General features: G+C 42.4%; 1 protein-coding gene across 1 annotated transcript in view; it reads left to right on the top strand.

Moving 5' to 3' along the window:
- Positions 1-5,138: 5,138 nt before the first annotated feature.
- Positions 5,139-20,429, top strand: part of LOC116980387 (interleukin-10 receptor subunit beta-like) — a 46,366-nt gene continuing 31,075 nt past the window's right edge. The window contains exons 1-2 of the mRNA XM_033032554.1: positions 5,139-5,390; positions 5,854-5,922. Of these exons, the coding sequence (XP_032888445.1) occupies positions 5,868-5,922 (55 nt within the window). The 5' untranslated portion in view covers positions 5,139-5,390; positions 5,854-5,867. The remainder of the gene's footprint in view (positions 5,391-5,853; positions 5,923-20,429) is intronic.

Genomic DNA, 20,429 nt, shown 5'->3' with positions numbered 1-20,429 from the left:
ATACCTATGATGCTGAGGCAAGATTAGTTTTTTATACTTGTACCTCACCATACTTGCATATCTGACATTAAACTCGACTTCACCTAACATCAACGAGGCATCTACTGAAACATGAGCAAGACATTTCCTGATACCCGTATCTAGTAAACGGAATTTAACCAACTTGACTAAATAATGGAATATGCAATCTGAAATTGAGAATACATATTATTGGGTATAGAATCAATATTAAAAACGAACTATCTTGGAGTGTGTTTCTAGCAAGGAAAATCTGCATTGTAGCAAATGGCCATTTAGCTCAGTCAATAGTATAGTTTGTAACCGCGCCTCAATAGACTACTGACTTTTCCAAACTGTCCATGGATGGGAGGCACAAAATGCTGGCGTAACTCAGCGGGACAGGCCGCATCTCTGGAGCATCGTCATCCTTGTCCCGCTGAGTTACTCCAGCATTTTGTGTCTACCTTCGATTTAAACCAGCATCTGCAGTTCTTTCCGACACATCTATGGATGGGTATAGTTTTTTTGTCGCTCCTGTCCACTATCTTACCCATCTTCGACATCTATATCCATTTATTTTACGTTCTACGCACGCTTTGATAGGGAGAACATTGATGCGCCTTCACGAGCCCCCATTCGCCAAGATGGTATTTTAGTCACAGTCATAGAGGCCGATGTCAGAAGATCCTTCAGAGGGGTGAACCCTCGGAAAGCTCCTGGACCTGATGGTACACCTGGCCGCATTCTTAAAACCTGTGTGGACCAACTGGCTGGACTTTTTGTGGACATTTTCAACCCCTCACTTCTGTGGTCTGAGGTTCCCACCTGCTTTAAAAGGGCATCAATGATACCTGTGCCCAAGAAGAGCAAGGTGACGTGCCTCAACGACTATCGACCAGTGGCATTAATGTCTGGTGATGAAACATAGAAATTAGGTGCAGGAGTAGGCTGCACCCTTCGAGCCTGCACCGCCATTCAATATGATCATGGCTGATCATCCAACTCAGTATCCTGTACCTGCCTTCTCTCCATACCCCCTGATCCCTTTAGCCACACGGGCCACATCTAACTCCTTCTTAAATATAGCCAATGAACTGGCCTCAACTACATTCTGTGGCAGAGAATTCCAGGGATTCACCACTCTCTGTGTGAAAAATGTTTTTCTCATCTCGGTCCTAAAAGATTTCCCCCTTATCCTTAAACTATGACCCCTTGTTCTGGACTTCCCCAACATCGGGAACAATCTTCCTGCATCTAGCCTGTCCAACCCCTTAAGAATTTTGTAAGTTTCTATAAGAAGTGTTTTGAGAGGTTGATTATGGCGCATATCAACTCCTACCTCGACAAGAACCTCGACCCACTGCTGTTCGCTTTCCGCCACAACAGGTCAACGGTGGATGCGATCTCACTGGCTCTCCACTCCGCTCTGGACCACTTGAACAACAAAAACTCGTACGTCAGGTTGTTGTTCATAGACTACAGCTCAGCGTTTAATACCATTATCTCCTCCAAACTGGTTACCAAGCTCACGGATCTGGGTCCCTGTGAATTCCTCTGCAATTGGATCCTCGACTTCCTCATCCACAGATCACAATCTGTCCGTATTGGTGGAAATATGTCATCCTCGATAAAAATCAGTACGGGAGCACCTCAAGGCTGCGTGCTCAGCCCCCTGCTGTATTCACTCTATACTCGTGACTGTCTAGCCGGACATAGTGCGAACTCCATCATCAAGCTCGCCGATGATACCACTGTTGTGGGACGAATCACAGATGATGATGAGTCAGAGTATAGAAGTGAGATCGACCGGTTGACCAAATGGTGCCAGCACAACAACCTGGCTCTCAACACCAGTAAAACCAAGGAACTGATTGTGGACTTTGGAAGGGGAAGGATAGGGACCCACAATCCTGTTTATATCAATGGGACGATGGTGGAAAGGGTCAAAAGCTTCAAATTCCTGGGCATGCATATTTCCAAAGATCTTTCCTGGTCCCAGCACACTGATGCAATTATAAAGAAGGCAAATCAGCGCCTCTATTTCCTGAGAAGATTATGGAGAGTCGGTATGGAGGATTCTCTCGAACTTCTACAGGTGCACGGTAGAGAATATACTGACTGGCTGCATCGTGACCTGGTTCGGCGACTTTTCCATCCAGGAGCGGAAAAGACTGCAGAAAGTTGTGACCACTGCCCAGTCCATCACCGGCTCTGACCTCGCCATCGAAGGAATCTATCGCAGTCGCTGCCTCAAAAAGGCTGCCAACATCATCCAAGACACCATCTTGGTCACACACTCATTTCACCGTTGCAATCGGGAAGAAGGTACAGGAGCCTGAAATCTGTAATATCTAGGTTCAGGAACAGCTTCTTCTCCACAGCCATCAGGCTATTAAACGCTACAAGAAAAAAAGCTCCGAACAATAACAGTCTACTATTATTATTGCACTATATCTGTTTATTTATTGTGCATATATGGTCTATAGGGAGGTTGCACGGCAGTCGAGGTCACGACCCAGAGTCAGTGACTCTGGGTGGGCGGAGAAACCAGACTGTCCCCAACTGTGCTGCAGCTGACGAGGACGTTGCCGGGTTTTCATTCCCGTGTGTCCACTGCCCGGTCCCCACTCCACCACAGCCCGTGACAGTGCGGCCCACAGGGGTAGGGTGGCCGGACAGCGCAGACCCTGGGGGGAGAGTAGGGACTGTCCTGAGGGATGCGCTCCTTCGGCCGCTTACACCTTGGTACTCGGATTCAGAGCAAAGATACTAGAGCATTTGGTTCAGAGCGCTCAGTCACCCATCCACAATTAGTTATAGCGCATAAATTGACCATTTCGGTGTTTTTTAACAAGTATGCGTTTCGTGTGTTAACAGTGTATGCCGGAGGCTGCCATGTCCTCCAGAAGGATTGAGCTGCTCCGTGCGTCACGCTTTTTGACCCGATGACCTTACGTGGAACCCCCCCTATAGGGTGATTTCACTGGAGCGTAGATCCGCACCCACGTGACCGAAATTTTTAACTGGGGGACAAGCGTCACTTCCGGTACATGTTAGTGAATGGGAAAACACGCACTTTCACACCCGTTAAAAACATCGAAAACGGCCCGTTTTTGAGCTGCAATTAACTGTACCCGTCGGGGTGACCGTGAGGCACAGCTGCCTAAATTTACAGTCCAAAAAAAAGATAGAAACTAAGGTAAATTCAAGAGGGAGCTGAAGGTGTAAATACAGCGGAAGTTGTTAGCGGACATTTGCCGTGGAGATTTAAAGATCCAAAATATCGGGAATTATCGCGTTTGCTCGCTGCATTTCATCAAAAGTAAGGCATTATTGACTTTTTATCTTATAACCATATAACAATTACAGCACGGAAACAGGCCATCTCGGCCCTACAAGTCCTTGCCGAACAACTTTTTTCCCTTAGTCCCACCTGCCTGCACTCATACCATAACCCTCCATTCCCTTCTCATCCATATGCCTATCCAATTTATTTTTAAATGATACCAACAAACCTGCCGCCACCACTTCCACTGGAAGCTCATTCCACACCGCTACCACTCTCTGAGTAAAGAAGTTCCCCCTCATGTTACCCCTAAACTTCTGTCCCTTAATTCTGAAGTCATGTCCTCTTGTTTGAATCTTCCCTATTCTCAAAGGGAAAAGCTTGATCACATCAACTCTGTCTATCCCTCTCATCATTTTAAAGACCTCTATCAAGTCCCCCCTTAACCTTCTGCGCTCCAGAGAATAAAGACCTAACTTATTCAACCTATCTCTGTAACTTAGTTGTTGAAACCCAGGCAACATTCTAGCAAATCTCCTCTGTACTCTCTCTATTTTGTTGACATCCTTCCTATAATTGGGCGACCAAAATTGTACACCATACTCCAGATTTGGTCTCACCAATGCCTTGTACAATTTTAACATTACATCCCAGCTTCTATACTTTATTCATTTGTTATATGAAAAGTATTAAAAGTTAAAAATCCGTCAGTAAAATTGCAAAATCGCCCATGGTTCTCAGGTGGGTTTTAACATGCAAAATGAAAACGCTTCTGAAGCTCCATTTACCATTTAAATAATCGTAAACTATCAATGCGTTTTGAAATAAATTTTACTGAGATGCAAGCTAAGGAATGGGATAATTGTCAGCTGTTTGTTGGACAAAAGCAGGACATTTTATTATTTGCCAAAATATATTTCTCAATGTTTCTTGTTTAAAGCCTGCACAATCACCCAAACGACTTATTTATTTATTTATCATCTAATAACAGACAAGCCTGCAGCATGGAATGATGTCAACAATCCTGATTGGGCACCCACTGTGAGCAGGATAGACAATGTGCACAAGAACGCCATCAACTTGCAGAGCTATAGATGCTTGAGCTGCAACCAAATCTGCTTTAATACTCTCTTCTTGTTGCACGTGCATGGCGTTCTTGTGCAAAACACATTGATAGTTTACGATTATTTAAATGGTAAATGGAGCTTCAGAAGCGTTTTCATTTTGCATGTTAAAACCCACCTGAGAACCATGGGCGATTTTGCAATTTTACTGACGGATTTTTAACTTTTAATACTTTTCATATAACAAATGAATAAAGATAAAAAGCCAATAATGCCTTACTTTTGATGAAATGCAGCGAGCAAACGCGATAATTCCCGATATTTTGGATCTTTAAAGCTCCACGGCAAATGTCCGATAACAACTTCCGCCGTTTTCACACCTTCAGCTCCCTCTTGAATTTACCTTAGTTTCTATCTTTTTTTTGGACTGTAAATTTAGGTAGCTGTTCCTCACGGTCACCCGGACTGGTACAGTAAATTGCAGCTCAAAAACGGGCCGTTTTCGATGTTTTTAACGGGTGTGAACGCGTTTTCCCATTCACTGACATGTACCGGAAGTGACGCATGTACTCCAGTTAAAATTTTCGGTCACGTCGGTGCGGATTTACGCTCCAGTGACCTTTAGTGAAATCACCCTATAGACACACTGAACTTTTATCTGTGTCCAAAAGGGAACTGCAGATGCTGGAATTTATCTTCCTGAAGATGCTGGAATTTATCTTCCTGAAGATGCTGGAATTTATCTTCCTGAAGATGCTGAACTTTTATCTTCCGTTTTGTATTATGTTTACATATTCTGTTGCAACAAGTAAGAATTTCATTGTCCTATCTGGGACACATGACAATAAAACTCTCTTGACTTATCGTAATGATAGTATTGCAAGTTTTAACAATTAATCATCGAATGTGTGTACTTTCTTTTGGGGGTGGGATCCAGTGCGAAACAACACAGCTTTGAGAGCTGAAGTTTCGGGGGAACTTTGTTCAAAACTTTGCGGTTTGGCTTCATTCCCGGCGGAGCTGCGTGACTTTCGGAAAGGCGGAGGAGAGAGAGAGAGAGAGAGCACTATCCTGTTTCGGCCCGTTCGCTTCAAGCCACCCGGTCTAAACAGGCCAGGTCCGGCCCACCGACCCCACTACCCGGCCCACGCCGGTCTCCTGCCTCAGCTACCTGGCCCGTTCGCCTCAAGCTGCCCGGTCCAAACAGGCCAGGTCCGGCCCGCCGACCCCTCCACCCGACCCACGTCGGTCGCACCCCCCTCAGCTACCCGTTCCGATCCGGCCCGCCTATCGACCCCGCCGCCCGGCCCGACCCGGCTCAAGCTCCCTCGGCCCACGCCCCCGCCACCCGGCCCACGCCCCCGCCACCCGGCCCACGCCCCCGCCACCCGGCCCACGCCCCCGCCACCCGGCCCACGCCCCCGCCACCCGTGGCCCGCCCCGCCCCGGCCCGGCCCACCCCTCCGTCTGGCCCGAAGACAAGAGGAAGTCGATCTCATTTACCAGCAGCCGAAAACATGAACGCCGTCAGCCGCCGGGGTTCCATCTTGCTTGGCTTGTTGTGGGCCGTCGGTGAGCACAGTTTGGTCTTTCGGGTGGATGGGGATGGGGGGGCGAGGGTCTTTGAGGGAGGCGTTTGGCGCCGGGGCCGCATCCCCTTGTCCGGTAACCACGTTCGGTGAGGGACCGGAGTACGTTTAAATGGAGCCCAGTCTAAGCCGGGTCAGGTCAGTCGGTGTGGCGCGGTCCGGCTCCCCTTCGGCGGAGCGACCCTGCGATCCCCCGAGCCGCGCCTACCCCGCTCCCCATCTGTCAGGCCGGCAGCGGGCAGAGCTTCATCTACTGTCAGGGACAGAGGAAACAAGAGCAGGGCTCATCTCTCCTCTCTCCCAGTTGTTTTCTATGTTATTCCCCACCTAATGTTTAATAATTCGGTCCGATGTGCCTCTCAAACGACCTATGTGAAGGAAGGAACCGTAGATGCTGGTTTAAACCAAAGAGATAGACACAAAAAGCTGGAGAGGCAGCATCTCTGGAGAGAAGGAATAGGCGTCTGAAGAAGGATCTTGACCCTAAACGCCACCCATTCCTTCTCTCCAGATATGCTGCCTGACCGCTTGGGAGTGAATGCAGCTTTTTGTGTCTATGCGATTCACTATTTCTATTTCATGCCCTTTGTAACCCACTCCTCCCCTTCTGGCCCCTTTAACTCTCGCCCCAGACCCTCTGAGGTACCACAAATGTCATCTTGCCCCCATTGTCATCAGCGGGGCTCCAAACGAGGACTTTCCTATCTTGAGCGCATCTGTGTTGAAAATATTTACATGTTTACAGAAAAAAATGATGAATGCGATATATTGACTAAAGCTTTCTTATAACACATAACTACACAGATGTGTATATGAGATATTTACATGTTGTAATTTCTCCAAGCATGCAAGAATCCTTTTGTATAATTAGTTACTGGCATTTTGTTAGTTGTGAGGCATGACGGGCTCTAAATATGAAAAACAAAGGAACTTTTACTTTTAACTTATGAAGATATGCTAATGCATGTATGTTTTATTTTATTTAATAGAGATAATGAGATACCTCTAGTTATAAGTTTTGATGAGTTATTTTTGGAACTTTTGTGATGCTTGTCATACAAAATGTTTATTCAACTTAAATTAAGCTGTGTTTCACTTTATGGCCAAGTGGCAGAATCTCACTGCTGAATCGCAAGTTTGGGAATTTAAGTTCCACGTCTAAGGTTTGATCTGTGGTGTTGTTCTGTTGCAATATTGAAAGAATACAGTTTTTCTTTTATGTTTTTCTCAGGTGGGGAATGATTTCATGGTGTGGTTTTGAAAAAAGAACAGGGATTCTTATCCTTTATTTCTTGGGCAATGTTTGTCTTTCATTCAACAGCAGATTATTTGGTTATTACCATATTTGCAATTTGAAATAATTAATTCTGCATAAACTGGCTACGACATGCCCTATGTAACCTGTTCATTCATCAGCAAAAAACCTCATTGGAACAATCTGAATTTTCAAAAAGGTCTTATATGTGCAAGTCTCTTGACCACTAAAATGTACAACTGTGAAGTGAGAGACAGATTATTTTTAGTTTAAAGTGATTTTTAGTTGATGACCTTTTGAATGTATTTGTTGATATTTAGCTGTGGGCAGAATTGCCCAGCTCACCAAGCTCACTGAGCATAAGCAGCAGTGCAGGTGTCCACATATGACAATCTGTGATAGCAGCATCTGTAGATCATTGAGAGAATAGAGTAAATGTCAGTCTTACCATGTCTAATGGACATAATCTGTGGAGAGGAAGATGGAGAAATACACTGTTGGTAGTGATTTAGAGCCTTTATAAAATTATTTTTGCCTACGTCTTCCAAAGGATACCTCGAGAGAGCAATGAAAGGTTCCATGGTATGCCTTGACTGAAAGCAGCCTAAATCGGATTTTCTTCCGAATGGAAGACCCGAGGCACGAATAATGCAAAATTAGAAGGAGCTTTTGAGGCAAATTTGTTTTATTATTTGGGGGTAGAGTTCAGAAAAATAAGATTTAAGTCGGATAATTAAATTGTGATGGCATGGATGTGAGTGTACACATTTACCTTGGTTGTGTGAGTCTAGATGCGAGCTGACTTCTTGGTTTTAAAGAAAGACAGCATAAGCTTAATGACATTTACATGCTGCAATGACTTCTTGATGCATAGAACAACATCATGTTGCATGCTTACACAACCAGTGTTTTACATGCTGAACTTTGGAATAATGTGAGGACAATTCTTGGTGGAAAATTTGAATTCTGGTTGATTAAATATGGTTCTGATCGATAAAACAGTGTTCGAGTAAGGCTTGTGTGGGAACTAATTTGCATGATTTGCTAGTTTAAAAGCAAGTCTAAAAGCCATTCTTTTTCAGTCACTTCCTCATTCTTAGATGTCATGAGATCACAACAGCCAAGGAGGCTCCTATGAGTCCATTTTGCCAAATGCATCCAAAAATACAATCTCATTACCCACTTTTTAAAATGGGTTCAGTTATGCACCTACAAAGTCTATTTCAAAAATTTGTAGTTTGGTCTCGATTTGTATGCGTTTTCAGACATGAATTCTAAGCAGCCTTGACATCGTAGTTTATCATTCACCTTCTGATTCTGCTCCCGCATTATTTAACTAATATCTATATTTACAGAGGATGTCTCGCTCACATGTACAGTGTACATCTACCAGTGTACATCTACCAGTGTACTGTGTACATCTACAGTCTACCAGTGTACATCTACCAGGGAAATTAGAGTAAAATTAATTAATTGGCTGGCTGGAGAGAGGAAAAAGGGCCTCGACCTAAAACGTCACCCATTCCTTCTCTCCAGAGATGCTGCTTGTCGCGCTGAGTTACTCCAATAATTGGTTCTAACTGGCTGGCTGAATTGAAATAGTCTTGAAGTAATTTTGCATAGACCCAAAATTATTTCACTGAGACATGTTAGACAGTTATCTCAGTTAGACAGTTCTTAGGCATGCTAAATTAATATTTAAAAGCCAGAGGAAGAGGAAAAATAAATAGGCATGCCATTCCCTTGCAAGATTGAGAAACTATTGAAAGTACATATTTTAAATTTTGGGAGAGGACAGTATTTAACTTAGGATCTTCCACAAATGATTATTCAACAAACATCATTGCTATTGTATGTGAGTCAAATTATAAATGGTTGCTGGGGCTTACAGTGGTGTAGTGCAGCCAACGTCATCAGCTATCAGTGAAAAATATATGGCTATAAAGTCAAGCTGCTGATTTGCTGTCATTAGTTTTGAGGTACACTACAGGTCAGTATTCGGTGGCGGTCACGGAGGGCAGTCACGGTGGCGCAGCGGTAGAGTTGCTGCCTTACAGCAAAATGCAGCATCAGAGACCCGGGTTCGATCTCGACTACAGGTGCAGTCTGTATGGAGTTTGTATGTTCTCTCCGTGATCTGCGTGTGTTTTCTCTGAGATCTTCGGTTTCCTCCCACACTCCAAGGATGTACAGGTTTGTAGGTTAATTGGCTTGATTAATTTTCTTGATAAAAAAATTATAATAAAAATTGTCCGGGGTAAAATTGTCCAGTGCTGAGTGATGCTCTATCTAGAGCTTTTCAGCATACTACATCTAGATCTAGTATTGTCATAATTTCTACCCATTCCCAGCCTCCCAAGTATGCCTTAAAATCAGAAATTCTGGAAAATCATGTCATAAATGATAGGAGCAGAATTAGGCCATTCGGCCCATTAAGTCTACTCTGCCATTCAATCATGGCTGATCTATCTCTCCCTCCTAACCCCATTCTCCTGCCTTCTTCCCATAACCCTTGACACCCGTACTAATCAAGAATCTATCCCTGCCTTAAAAGTAAAATAATTCTGAATCTAGTGGATTTAAGTTTATTAAAAAAAACTATTTTCAGTATATGATGCAGGGAAAGCATTGTTGATTGTCCATCCTTGCTTGTGTGAGATGGTGAGGGTGGAATTCAATTCAATTCAATTCAACTTTAATGTCATTGCACAAATACTGAGTATCGGTACAACGAAATGCAGTTTTGCGTCAGTCCGTAGTAGTGCAATATAGAAATTTAAAAAAAAAGAGGATACAGAACAATAAAAAATGCAGAATAATTAAACAATGGGGACGGAGGGACCGGAGGAATCTATCGGCGGGACTCCGAGTTCAGCAATGCGACGGTATGATTGTAGAAGCTGTTCCTCATCCTACTGGTACGAGACCTGAGGCTCCTGTACCGCCTCCCTGATGGGAGGAGGGCAAACAGTCCATGATTGGGGTGGGAGGGGTCTTTAATGATCTTCCCAGCTCGTTTCAGACACCGTTTTCGGTGGAGGGCATCCATGGCAGGGAGCAGGGCGCCGATGATGTGCTGCGCGGTTTTCACCACCCGTTGTAGTGCCTTCCTGTCCGCAACAGTGCAGCTGCTGTACCATACCGTGAAGCAGGCGGTCAGGATGCTCTCGATGGTACACCTGTAGAAGTTGGTCAGGATCTGGGGGGACAGGTGGGCTTTCTTGAGCCTCCTCAGGAAGGTTTCACTGCGGTGGTGACCAACAATGTCTTCGTGTACTACTGCTATACACTTCAGTTCATCAGCAAATTGTTGTATTTCTTTGTTCACAATTTTTCGTTTCAGTTTATTCTTCATTTGTTAAATTGTTTGGGTGCTTTGCAATTGCCTGTTTTTCCTTATAATTTTCATAAGAATTCAACCTGGCTGCATCTTTCACAGCCACTGTAGGGCATAAATTCTTTTGAACTGTTGTTAAAGGTGAAATAAGACTTGTAGTTTAGAGATAAAGCATGGAAACAGATCTTTCATTCCTCCGAGTCCACGCCAACAATCGATCACACTAGTTCTATGTTATCCCACTTTCTCATCCACTTCATACACATATTAGGGATAATTTACAGAGGCCAATTAACCTACAAACGTGCATGTCTTTGGGATGTGGTGGGAACCCAGAGCTCCCGTAGGTAACCCATGCAGTCACAGGTAGAACGTAGAAAATGCACAATGACAGCACACAAGGTTAGGATCAAACCTGAGTCTCTGGCACTGTGAGGCAGCAGCTGTACCAGCTGCTCCACTGTGCCACCCAGAACTTAAATTCTTTGATCTTTAGAAATTTAAGTACAGTCATTTCTTGTTAATCCGATATTCATTATTCTAAGTTGTGTGTAACACATCTTAATGCAGTATAAACATGCTAATTAAAATGATAATAGATATCCCATCACATATGTATTTTTCAAGCCAATTGTTAATTTAGCATTATATTTCAGTCATTTACCTGCCAGTTAGCGCACAAAACAAACATTTTAAGGCATGTGCATATTTGCAGAAAAATCTAAAGGAATAGATCAAGAGTTAAGAGTGTTTTATTGTCATGTGTCCTAGATAGAACAATGAAATTCTTACTTGCTGCAGCACAACAGAATATGTAAATGTAGTACACTGTAAACAATATAATAAACGAGAGAGAAAAAAAATGTTCAGTGTGTACACATACTCTCAAGTACACACACACACACACACACGTGTATACATATATACACAGACACATACATACATACTCAAAACAAACAATAGTAATACAATAATAATAATTTATGATAAAATGATACTTGCACGTCTAATGATGTGTAAATTCGCACATATATATTTTGGTCATTATGTTGGAACTTCCAATTTGTCATAAAATTATTTGGTATAAAAATAGGCACTTCAGCTTACATTGTACATGATAAGCAATGTGAATCACAATCCCATTTCCCAGCATTCTGCTCTTAGACTGCTATGTATGGTGTTTCAATTATTCATCTAAATATTTATTAAATCCTCTACCAACCCCTCAGGCAGTGAGTTACAGATTCTGGGTAAAAGAAAAATAACTGAGTAGCATGGTGGCATAGCAGTAGAGCTACTGCCTTACAGTGCCAGAGACCCGGGTTTGATCATGACTGGGTGCTGTCGGTACGTAGTTTGTACGTTCTCCCCGTGACTTGCTCCGAGATCTTCGATTTCTTCCCACATTCCAAAGATGTACGTTAATTGGCTCTGTATAAATGCAAAATTGTCCGTAGTGTGTGTAGAGTAGTGTTAATGTGCATGGATTACTGGTCAGCATGGACTCGGTAGGCCGAAGGGCCTGTTTCCTGTATCTCTAAACTTAAAAAAAAAAAAAACTAAACCTCAAATCCCCTCTAAAATTCAAACCCTTATGTAAACCTATGACCTCTACTAAGGGGGAAAGTTTCTCAGTATCTTCTGTATGTCCCCTATAATTTTATTTGCCTCAGCCAGGTTCTCCTCAGCCTTTACAGCTCCACAGAAAACAAATGCAGATTATCCTTTCAACTCCTCGAATCTGAAGCAGTGCATTCCAGGCAGCGTCGTGTTGAATCTTCTCTGCACTACCTCCAGTGTAATGGAATCCTTCCCATTTCATCTCAATCTGTCAGAGATACTGTCTTTGTTCTACCCAGACCTTCTCAGCAACTGAAAACAAATTTATTTTCCCCCTTTCTTATTTATTTTTCATGGTCTTGAACCTGAAACAATAACTGTTCCTCTTTCTACAGAGACGCCTGGCCCACTGAGTTTTTCTGACTTTTTCTGTTTTTGCATGCTGCGTGCAATGTGGTGCAGTACTCCAGCTATGGCCTGGTCAATGTTTTATAAAACTGTACCACAACCCCCTTATTTGTATACGTTATCTCTCTCTGTTGCCATGAAGGATCCTTGGACAAGATTCTCTCTGTTCAACACTCCATCTTGCGCTAATACCATGCATTGTAGACACTCTAGTCTCACTATTTCTTCTAAAATGTAACTCTTCACATTATTCAGATTTATATTCAACCTGTGTGGTGGTGGGTATATGGAACAAACTACTAGAGGAGGTAGTTGCAACAGGTACTATAACAACATTTAAAATATATTTGGACAGGTACATGGATAGGAAAGGTTTTGAGGAATATGGGCCTAGGCATACAGGTGGAACTATAGTAGATGGGCATCTTGGACAGGATGGGAAAATTAGGCCGAAGGGCCTGTTTCCATGTTGTATGCTCTATGACTTTGCCACAATTCTGCCATATTACTAACTGATCAATAGTCAAAATCTACCTTCCTCATTATCAGTAATCTTTGTGTGATCTCAAAATTACTAATCCTGCCTCCTAGATTCGCACCCAGATCATTTACTATAAATAATAAACATCGAGGTTCCCAGCATCTTTCCATGCAATATATCATTGGTCATAGAATGCCAATCAATAAATAACCCTCAACCATTACACTGCTTCCTATCACAAAGACACTGTTGCCATGTTAGTCCTGGTATGTGGATTTCAGAATTGACATTTTAAATTTATGTGTATATGTTTATCGAGGTTTGTGGTTTATCATGTAGACTAGCTCTTATCTGTCTGTACATTTGTATATATTCACACTATGTAGTAATGTATAGTGCTTGCTTTGCAACATTAAGAAGAGGTAGTCTCAACTTTTAAATAGGTTAAGTGTTTACCTTGCCTCAGTGCCTTTGAAAACTCTACAGATTGGCATTGAGGATGGTAGTTAACATTCAGGATTGTTGATTGACATTGACCCTTACTTAGTGGAATGATTGGTTGGTTTGTTATAGAGCTCATTGTTTTTCTCTATTTGTTGCACTGTTTCACTCCAATGGCTTCTAAGTTTAATGTCTAATGTATTGCACGACAAGCCCTGGTGACAAGGAGTATTGGGACAAAACATGACATTGTTGAATACAGTGGGACAGCATGCTCATGTCCAACCTGTTACATACCACGGGCGGCACAGTGGCACGGCTGGTAGAGCCGTTGCCTCACAGCACCAGAGACTTGGTGTGATCCTGACCTTATGTGCTGTCTGTGTGGAGTTTGCATGTTTTCTCTGTGACCGTGTGGGTTTCCTCCGGGTGCTCTGGTTTTCCCCCACTTTCTAAAGATGTGCGGGCTTGTACATTAATGGGCCTCTGTAAATTGCCCCTAGTATGTAGGGATCAGATGAGAAAGTGGGATAACATAGTATTTTATGGCCTTCCATCACAGTGAGGAATGTGGAGAATCTACTGTGGTGGATGTTTATGTTAACTTTTATGTAGTTGTGTGTTTTGTTGCTTTTTTTTTAGTATGGCTGTATGGTAAATCGAATGTCACTGTACCTTAATTGGTACATGTGACAATAAACTGAACTTGAAACCTTGAACTAGTGTGAATGGGTGATCTAAATGGTTGGTTGACTTGGTGGGCCGAAGGGCCTGACCCATGCTGTATCTCTAAACTAAACTAAACATTACATGCCTCAAGTTTCATGATTGAACTCAAAAGTCATTCCATTTGTGTCTGAAACAAATAGGCATGCTATTTAAAGTGCACAACGTCCTGTGGATTGAAGGAGAAGGTGCCCAAATTACATGATGTGCAAATATAAAATAAGAAATATTCCCGGTAGAGAATTGGGAGAAGAATAGTGTGTGCTGGCAAAGAATCTCACACCACCCGAGATAAAATATGTCTTGTTTAAAGTTGTTCTGTGGAAACTGTAAGATTGTATTGATCCAAGGAAAGCAAAATAATTTGCGGGTAGATTGTTTCATTTATCAAAAACTTGTCTTTCCTTGCAATTTTTTTCCCTTATTAGATCACACCTTATGCTGTGGGTTTGTGTCTAGACTGGTAAATAAACTAATTCAGTCAAATCTGTTTAAGCACATTAAACTTGACATTCAATCTCACATTTATTTTTTGGAAATGGTGTTGGGTTAGGAAAAGGGGAAGTACAATGATACCTGGGTGTCCTTGTACATCAATCACTGAAAGTAAGCATGCAGGCACAACAGGCAGCGAAGAAAGCTAATGGCATGTTGGCCTTCATAACGAGAGGAGTTGAGTATAGGAGCAAAGAGGTCCTTCTGCAGTTGTACAGGGCCCTGGTGAGACCACACCTGGAGTATTGTGTGCAGTTTTCGTCTCCCAATTTGAGGAAGGACATTCTTGCTATTGAGGGAGTGCAGGTTCACAAGGTTAATTTCCAGGATGGCAGAACTGTCATATGAAGAAAGAATGGAGCGACTGGGTCTTGTATTGACTGGAATTTAGAAGGATAAGAAGGGATCTTATAGAACCATATAAAAGTATTAAGGGATTGGACACGCTAGATGCAAGAAACATGTTTTTATTTTTATTTTTTTATTTATTAGAAGCAAATGTACAAGAGTAGAACCAACGGCATATAAAATTATACAGTTATTGTACAGCTTCAATTTTAACTTTTTAGCTTTGAATTAGAAGAAAGGAGAAAAAGCAAGAAAGAGAAAAAGTGAGATGTGCAAAGATAGGACCCCTAGACTACCAAAGTAGTGTAGCCAAAGAGTGAATAAAAGAAAGAAAGAAGAGAGGAATAGGAAAAAATAAAAAGACAAAAAGAAAAAGAGAAAGAAAAGTGGAGGTCTACCTGCCTCTCATCCCTCCCCACCCACCTCACCCAACCCATAATTAGATTTAAATCCAAAGTTGTGTTGCGCCATGCTATCCTTGTAAGAAATCAATGAAGGATATCCATGTCTTGGAAAAATGATCTGGTTTTTCTGCCAAGACAAGTCTAATATTTTCAAGATGTAGTCTTGATTTATAATCCACATCTTAAGAGTAGGGACTGATGTATGTTTCCAAAATTTAAGTATTAGTTTTTTCGCCTTTATCAGGCCACAATTAAGGAAACGTCTTTGAAATAGTGAGAGCTCAGAACAGGCTTCTGAAGTACCTAGAGTGATCAGTTCCATGTCAGGATCCAATTTTATTTTTAGTGTTTTAGAAAAAATATCAAAAATGAGTCTCCAGAAATTATGTAACTTTATACAAGAGGCAAAGGAATGGGTTATAGTTGCTTCCTGAATGAGACATGTATCACAAATAGGAGATACATTTGGAAAGATCTTATTCAGTTTAGGAAACATGTTTCTGATGTTGGGGAGCCCAGAGAACCAGGGGCCACCATTTATGAATAAGGAGTAGGCCAATTAGAATTGAGATAAGGAAAAACTTTTTCACACAGTTGTGAATTTTTGCAGAAGGCAGTGGAGGCCGATTCACTGGTTGCATTCAAAAGAGAGTTAGAGCTCTTAAGGCTAGCGGAATCAAGAGGTATGGGGAGAAGGCAGGAACGGGGTACTGTTTGTGGATGATCAGCCATGATCACATTGAATGGCTGAATGGCCTACTCCTGCACCTATTGTCTATGGATCTATTTATCCACGAGTGCGTGAGAATTTCAACCACCGCAAGCAACTTGTTTAACTGCAATCCACAGACAGAAATCCCAATTCTATGAAGCAATCTATGACGCCTCCTTGCAAGAACTCTTCCACCAGTTGCTACTGATGCAATGCCACAACTCATCTCACTGTTGTTGAAAGCTAGAATTTCATTTATCAAAAGGAGTGTAGCTGATTGACAGCCTGCAGATTAAGGCAAGCAACAAATACAATCTTGGTTGCAAATTGAACAAACATTGTCATGGGAGATTTCGTAGTTTGAAAATCCACTCGAGCAATAAGGAGCAGAAATTGTCCAGTATCTGTACCATAACAGACACGTTATTGGGTAATGGTGTTGATTAATAACCAATGTATTGACATGTGTTAACACACAATATTCAGTAATGCGTAAAGACATTTACTTTAGAAAAAATGTTTGGTGCATCAATGGCTCCTTTGAGCTAAAGGTCTTCTGGAGTTCACAGTGTAACACAACATACATCTAACAGTCATTTTACGAACTCTGAAAAAGGCCAATTTTTAAATTGAGAATGGACCAGCTAGGACAACATGAACTAGTTCTGAAAGTTCAAAGTTACAGCTTTACTGATGGCCTACAAGCAGATGGTGCAGTCTACATTTCAAGTGTCCCAGGCCATCATGAATAAACATTTTTAGTGGTATGGATGATTGTTGTGTAACCAAGACGATTTATAGATGAAGAGCACGGAAAATCTGATTTTGTAGGAAAAGTTCAAGAGATTGTGTGAGTACAGCATGAATTTGAAGCAAATCTCTGCCTCAGGAGGCAGGTTCTCTGGATACTTTCAAGAGAGAGCTAGATAGGGCTCTTCAAAATAGCGGAGTCAGGGGATATGGGGAGAAGGCAGGAACGGGGTACTGATTGGGGATGATCAGCCATGATCACATTGAATGGCGGTGCTGGCTCGAAGGGCCAAATGGCCTACTCCTGCACCTATTGTCTATTGTCAAAGCAACTGAGTGCATTTATTCTGAGAAGTTCTCTACCTTTGGTTTTCAAGTTGATGTCCATGACCTGCAAAAAGTGAAGGAAAATGTACCAAATGCCACAAATCATAGTAGAGTTAAAGGCATTCCAGAGAATGATGCAGTGCCACATGAAACCGGATATTACAACAGCAATATATGTTTGATGATTAAGGACACCCACTGGATATGAAGCAACTATGATGAAAGGATAAACACTTAACAACTGGAGCTCTCTTTGTTCATTATGACACCAATGTACAAGTTGAAGCAAGTTATAGTGCAGGTGACTAATAAGCCTTGTGATAAACGATGGACAAGACCACCCCTTTCCTTTCTCTTGCCCTCTCACAAGGAGTGGGTACCAATTATGAGGAAAGCATTTAAGAAGTATTTAGAATGGAGAAATTATTTTACTTTTTGTCAGGCAAATTATTTTCTCGGGTAAACAATTGTAAGGTACCGCTGGCGACATTTGGTCCCGAATCCGTGGTAACGACTTCGGCGGCTTTGCAAATGTAGAAGTGGACAGTTAGTTCTTCTATCATAGAGTGACAATATAAACATGTTAAGGAGTTCCAGGCAGAAGACATTTGTCTCTGTGTAAGAACTGGTGGACGTGGATGTGGGATTTACTCATGTAATGTAGTCAGTGAGGTCTTAAGTCATGATAGTAACTGAAAATTGTAGGCAAGATCCATTCCTTAATTCCTCACCTGAACACTGGTCAAATTTTCTTCAGCCTTTCGATGACCCTTTTCATTGAAAAGTGTTCAGTCAAGGAACTAGTGAAAGGCCAGGATATAGTGGAGTGGATGTGGAGATCCCGACTACGGGTGCTGTCTGTACAGAGTTTGTACGTTCCCCCCGTGACCGCATGGGTTTTCTCCGAGATCTTCGATTTCCTCCCACCCTCCAAAGACGTACAGGTTTGTAGGTTAATATGCTTAGTGTATGTGTAAATTGTCCCTAGTGTGTGTAGGATAGTGTTAATGTGCGGGGATCGCTGGTCGGCGTGGACTCGGTGGGCCGAAGGGCCTGTTTCCGCGCTGTATCTCTAAACTAAACTAAAGTCAAATACATGGTTTGTGATTAGTATTGCTAAATATACAACAGGGCTTCAAGTTCCTGGGCATGAATATCCCTGATCTATCCTGGGTCTTGCATGTTGATGTAATTACAAAAAAAGCTCACCAGTGTCTCTTCTTCCTCAGACGTTTGAGGAGATGCAGCATGACACCGAATACTCTATTGAACTTCTACAGTGTACGGTAGAAAGGATGCTGACTGGTTATATCACTGCCTGGTTCAGTGATTTTGAACGCCAAGGAACAAAAAGAGGCTGCAGAAAGTGGTGGACATTGCCTGGTCCATCATGAGTATGGACCGTCCAACTAGTGAAGAAATCTCCAGGAAGTGCGCTAGACCCACACCGCACTGGCCCTGCTCTTATTGGGAAGAAGGCATAGAAACATAGAAAATAGGTGCAGGAGTATGCCATTCGGCCCTTCGAGCCTGCACCGCCATTCAATATGATCATGGCTGATCATCCAACTCAGTATCCTGTACCTGCCTTCTCTCCATACCCCTGATCCCTTTAGCCACAAGGGCCACATCTAACCCTCTTAAATATAGCCAATGAACTGGCCTCAACTACCTTATGTGGCAGAGAGTTCCAGAGATTCACCACTCTCTGTGTGAAAAATGTTTTTCTCATCTCGGTCCTAAAAGATTTCCCCTTTATCCTTAAACTGTGATTCCTTGTCTTGAACTTCCCCAACATCGGGAACAATCTTCCTGCATCTAGCCTGTCCAACCCCTTAAGAATTTTGTAACTTTCTATAAGATCCCCCCTCAATCTCCTAAATTCTAGCGAGTACAAGCCGAGTCTATCCAGTCTTTCTTCATAAGAAAGTCCTGACATCCCAGGAATCAGTCTGGTGAACCTTCTCTGTACTCCCTCTATGGCAAGAATGTCTTTCCTCAGATTTGGAGACCAAAACTGTACGCAATACTCCAGGTGTGGTCTCACCAAGACCCTGTACAACTGCAGTAGAACCTCCCTGCTCCTATACTCAAATCCTTTTGCATAGGACCCCAAACCATTCCCTCCATGTTTGAGAAAACCTTTTTATCATTAACCATCAAACTCCTCAACTGTACAACCCTAACCACAGCCCTACCTCAGCACGAACTACTAAGGACTTTGTATAAGGTTGCACTACATACTAGAACAACTTACCGCAGTACCTTTGATAGAGAAGATTGAGAACACACTTGAGCCTAATTCCACTTAGCCTGTAGAGTTGTACAAAAACAAGTGAGTCATTAAAACATTACCATACAATGCAGTTTCTCACAAAACACAAAACACATGCACGTGTTTGTCATACCTCCCATCCCCACCTTCCATTGCTCTATATCTGGCTAATGATACCATCTTCCACCAACTTGAACATTTGCAAAGTTTTTGTGGTCGGTCCAACCAAATCCTAGACTGCACTGTCTCCTCTTGCCACTTTAGCTAACCTCTCCTCTCTAGCCACTCCAGCCCCAAGATCGTCCGTGGAACTTAATGTCAAGAGGTACTACAATGGGCAGTCAGTAGTACCTGTTAACATTAGAAGCCAAAGACAAATTTCTACCCAATCTGTCGAAACCTGTGAATTTAAACAGATTGTGTATTTTTCCATGAGACGACAGAGATCTTTGCCTATTAGCTAGTAATTAAAAAAATTGCAAGTATTCAGTTATAGGGAGAATTTGCAGAGTCACTCTGGTGTTAGGGGAATACCGTGGCTTAGTGTACAGGAATCTCCTAAATTACACAGAACTCGATCCTGACTACGGGTGCTTGTCTATTCGGAGTTTGTACATTCTCCCCGTGACCTGCATGGGTTTTCTCCGGGATCTCCGGTTTCCTCTCACATTCCAAAGATTTACAGCTTTGTCGGTTAATTGGCTTGGTATAATTGTAAATTATCCTTTGTGTATAGGATAGTGCCAGTGTGCGGGGATCGCTAGTTGGTGCGCACACAGTGGGCCGAAGGGCTTGTTTCCGCACTGTATATCTTAACTAAACCTGTGGATTCTCCTGTGGAATCCTCACTATAATATAAAGAGATATTTATGGTTTTTACCTTTGTGCTAATCAAGAGCTTAATGTATTTTTTTAATATTGCCATTAATTTGGGTTAACATTTATATTACAAATGTAAATTCAAAATGTTA

The sequence above is a fragment of the Amblyraja radiata genome, chromosome 14 (genome assembly GCF_010909765.2).
Source record: "Amblyraja radiata isolate CabotCenter1 chromosome 14, sAmbRad1.1.pri, whole genome shotgun sequence".
NCBI lineage: Eukaryota > Metazoa > Chordata > Chondrichthyes > Rajiformes > Rajidae > Amblyraja > Amblyraja radiata.
The sequence above is the reverse complement of the archived record's forward strand: the minus strand, read 5'-3'. Positions and strand labels throughout refer to the sequence as shown.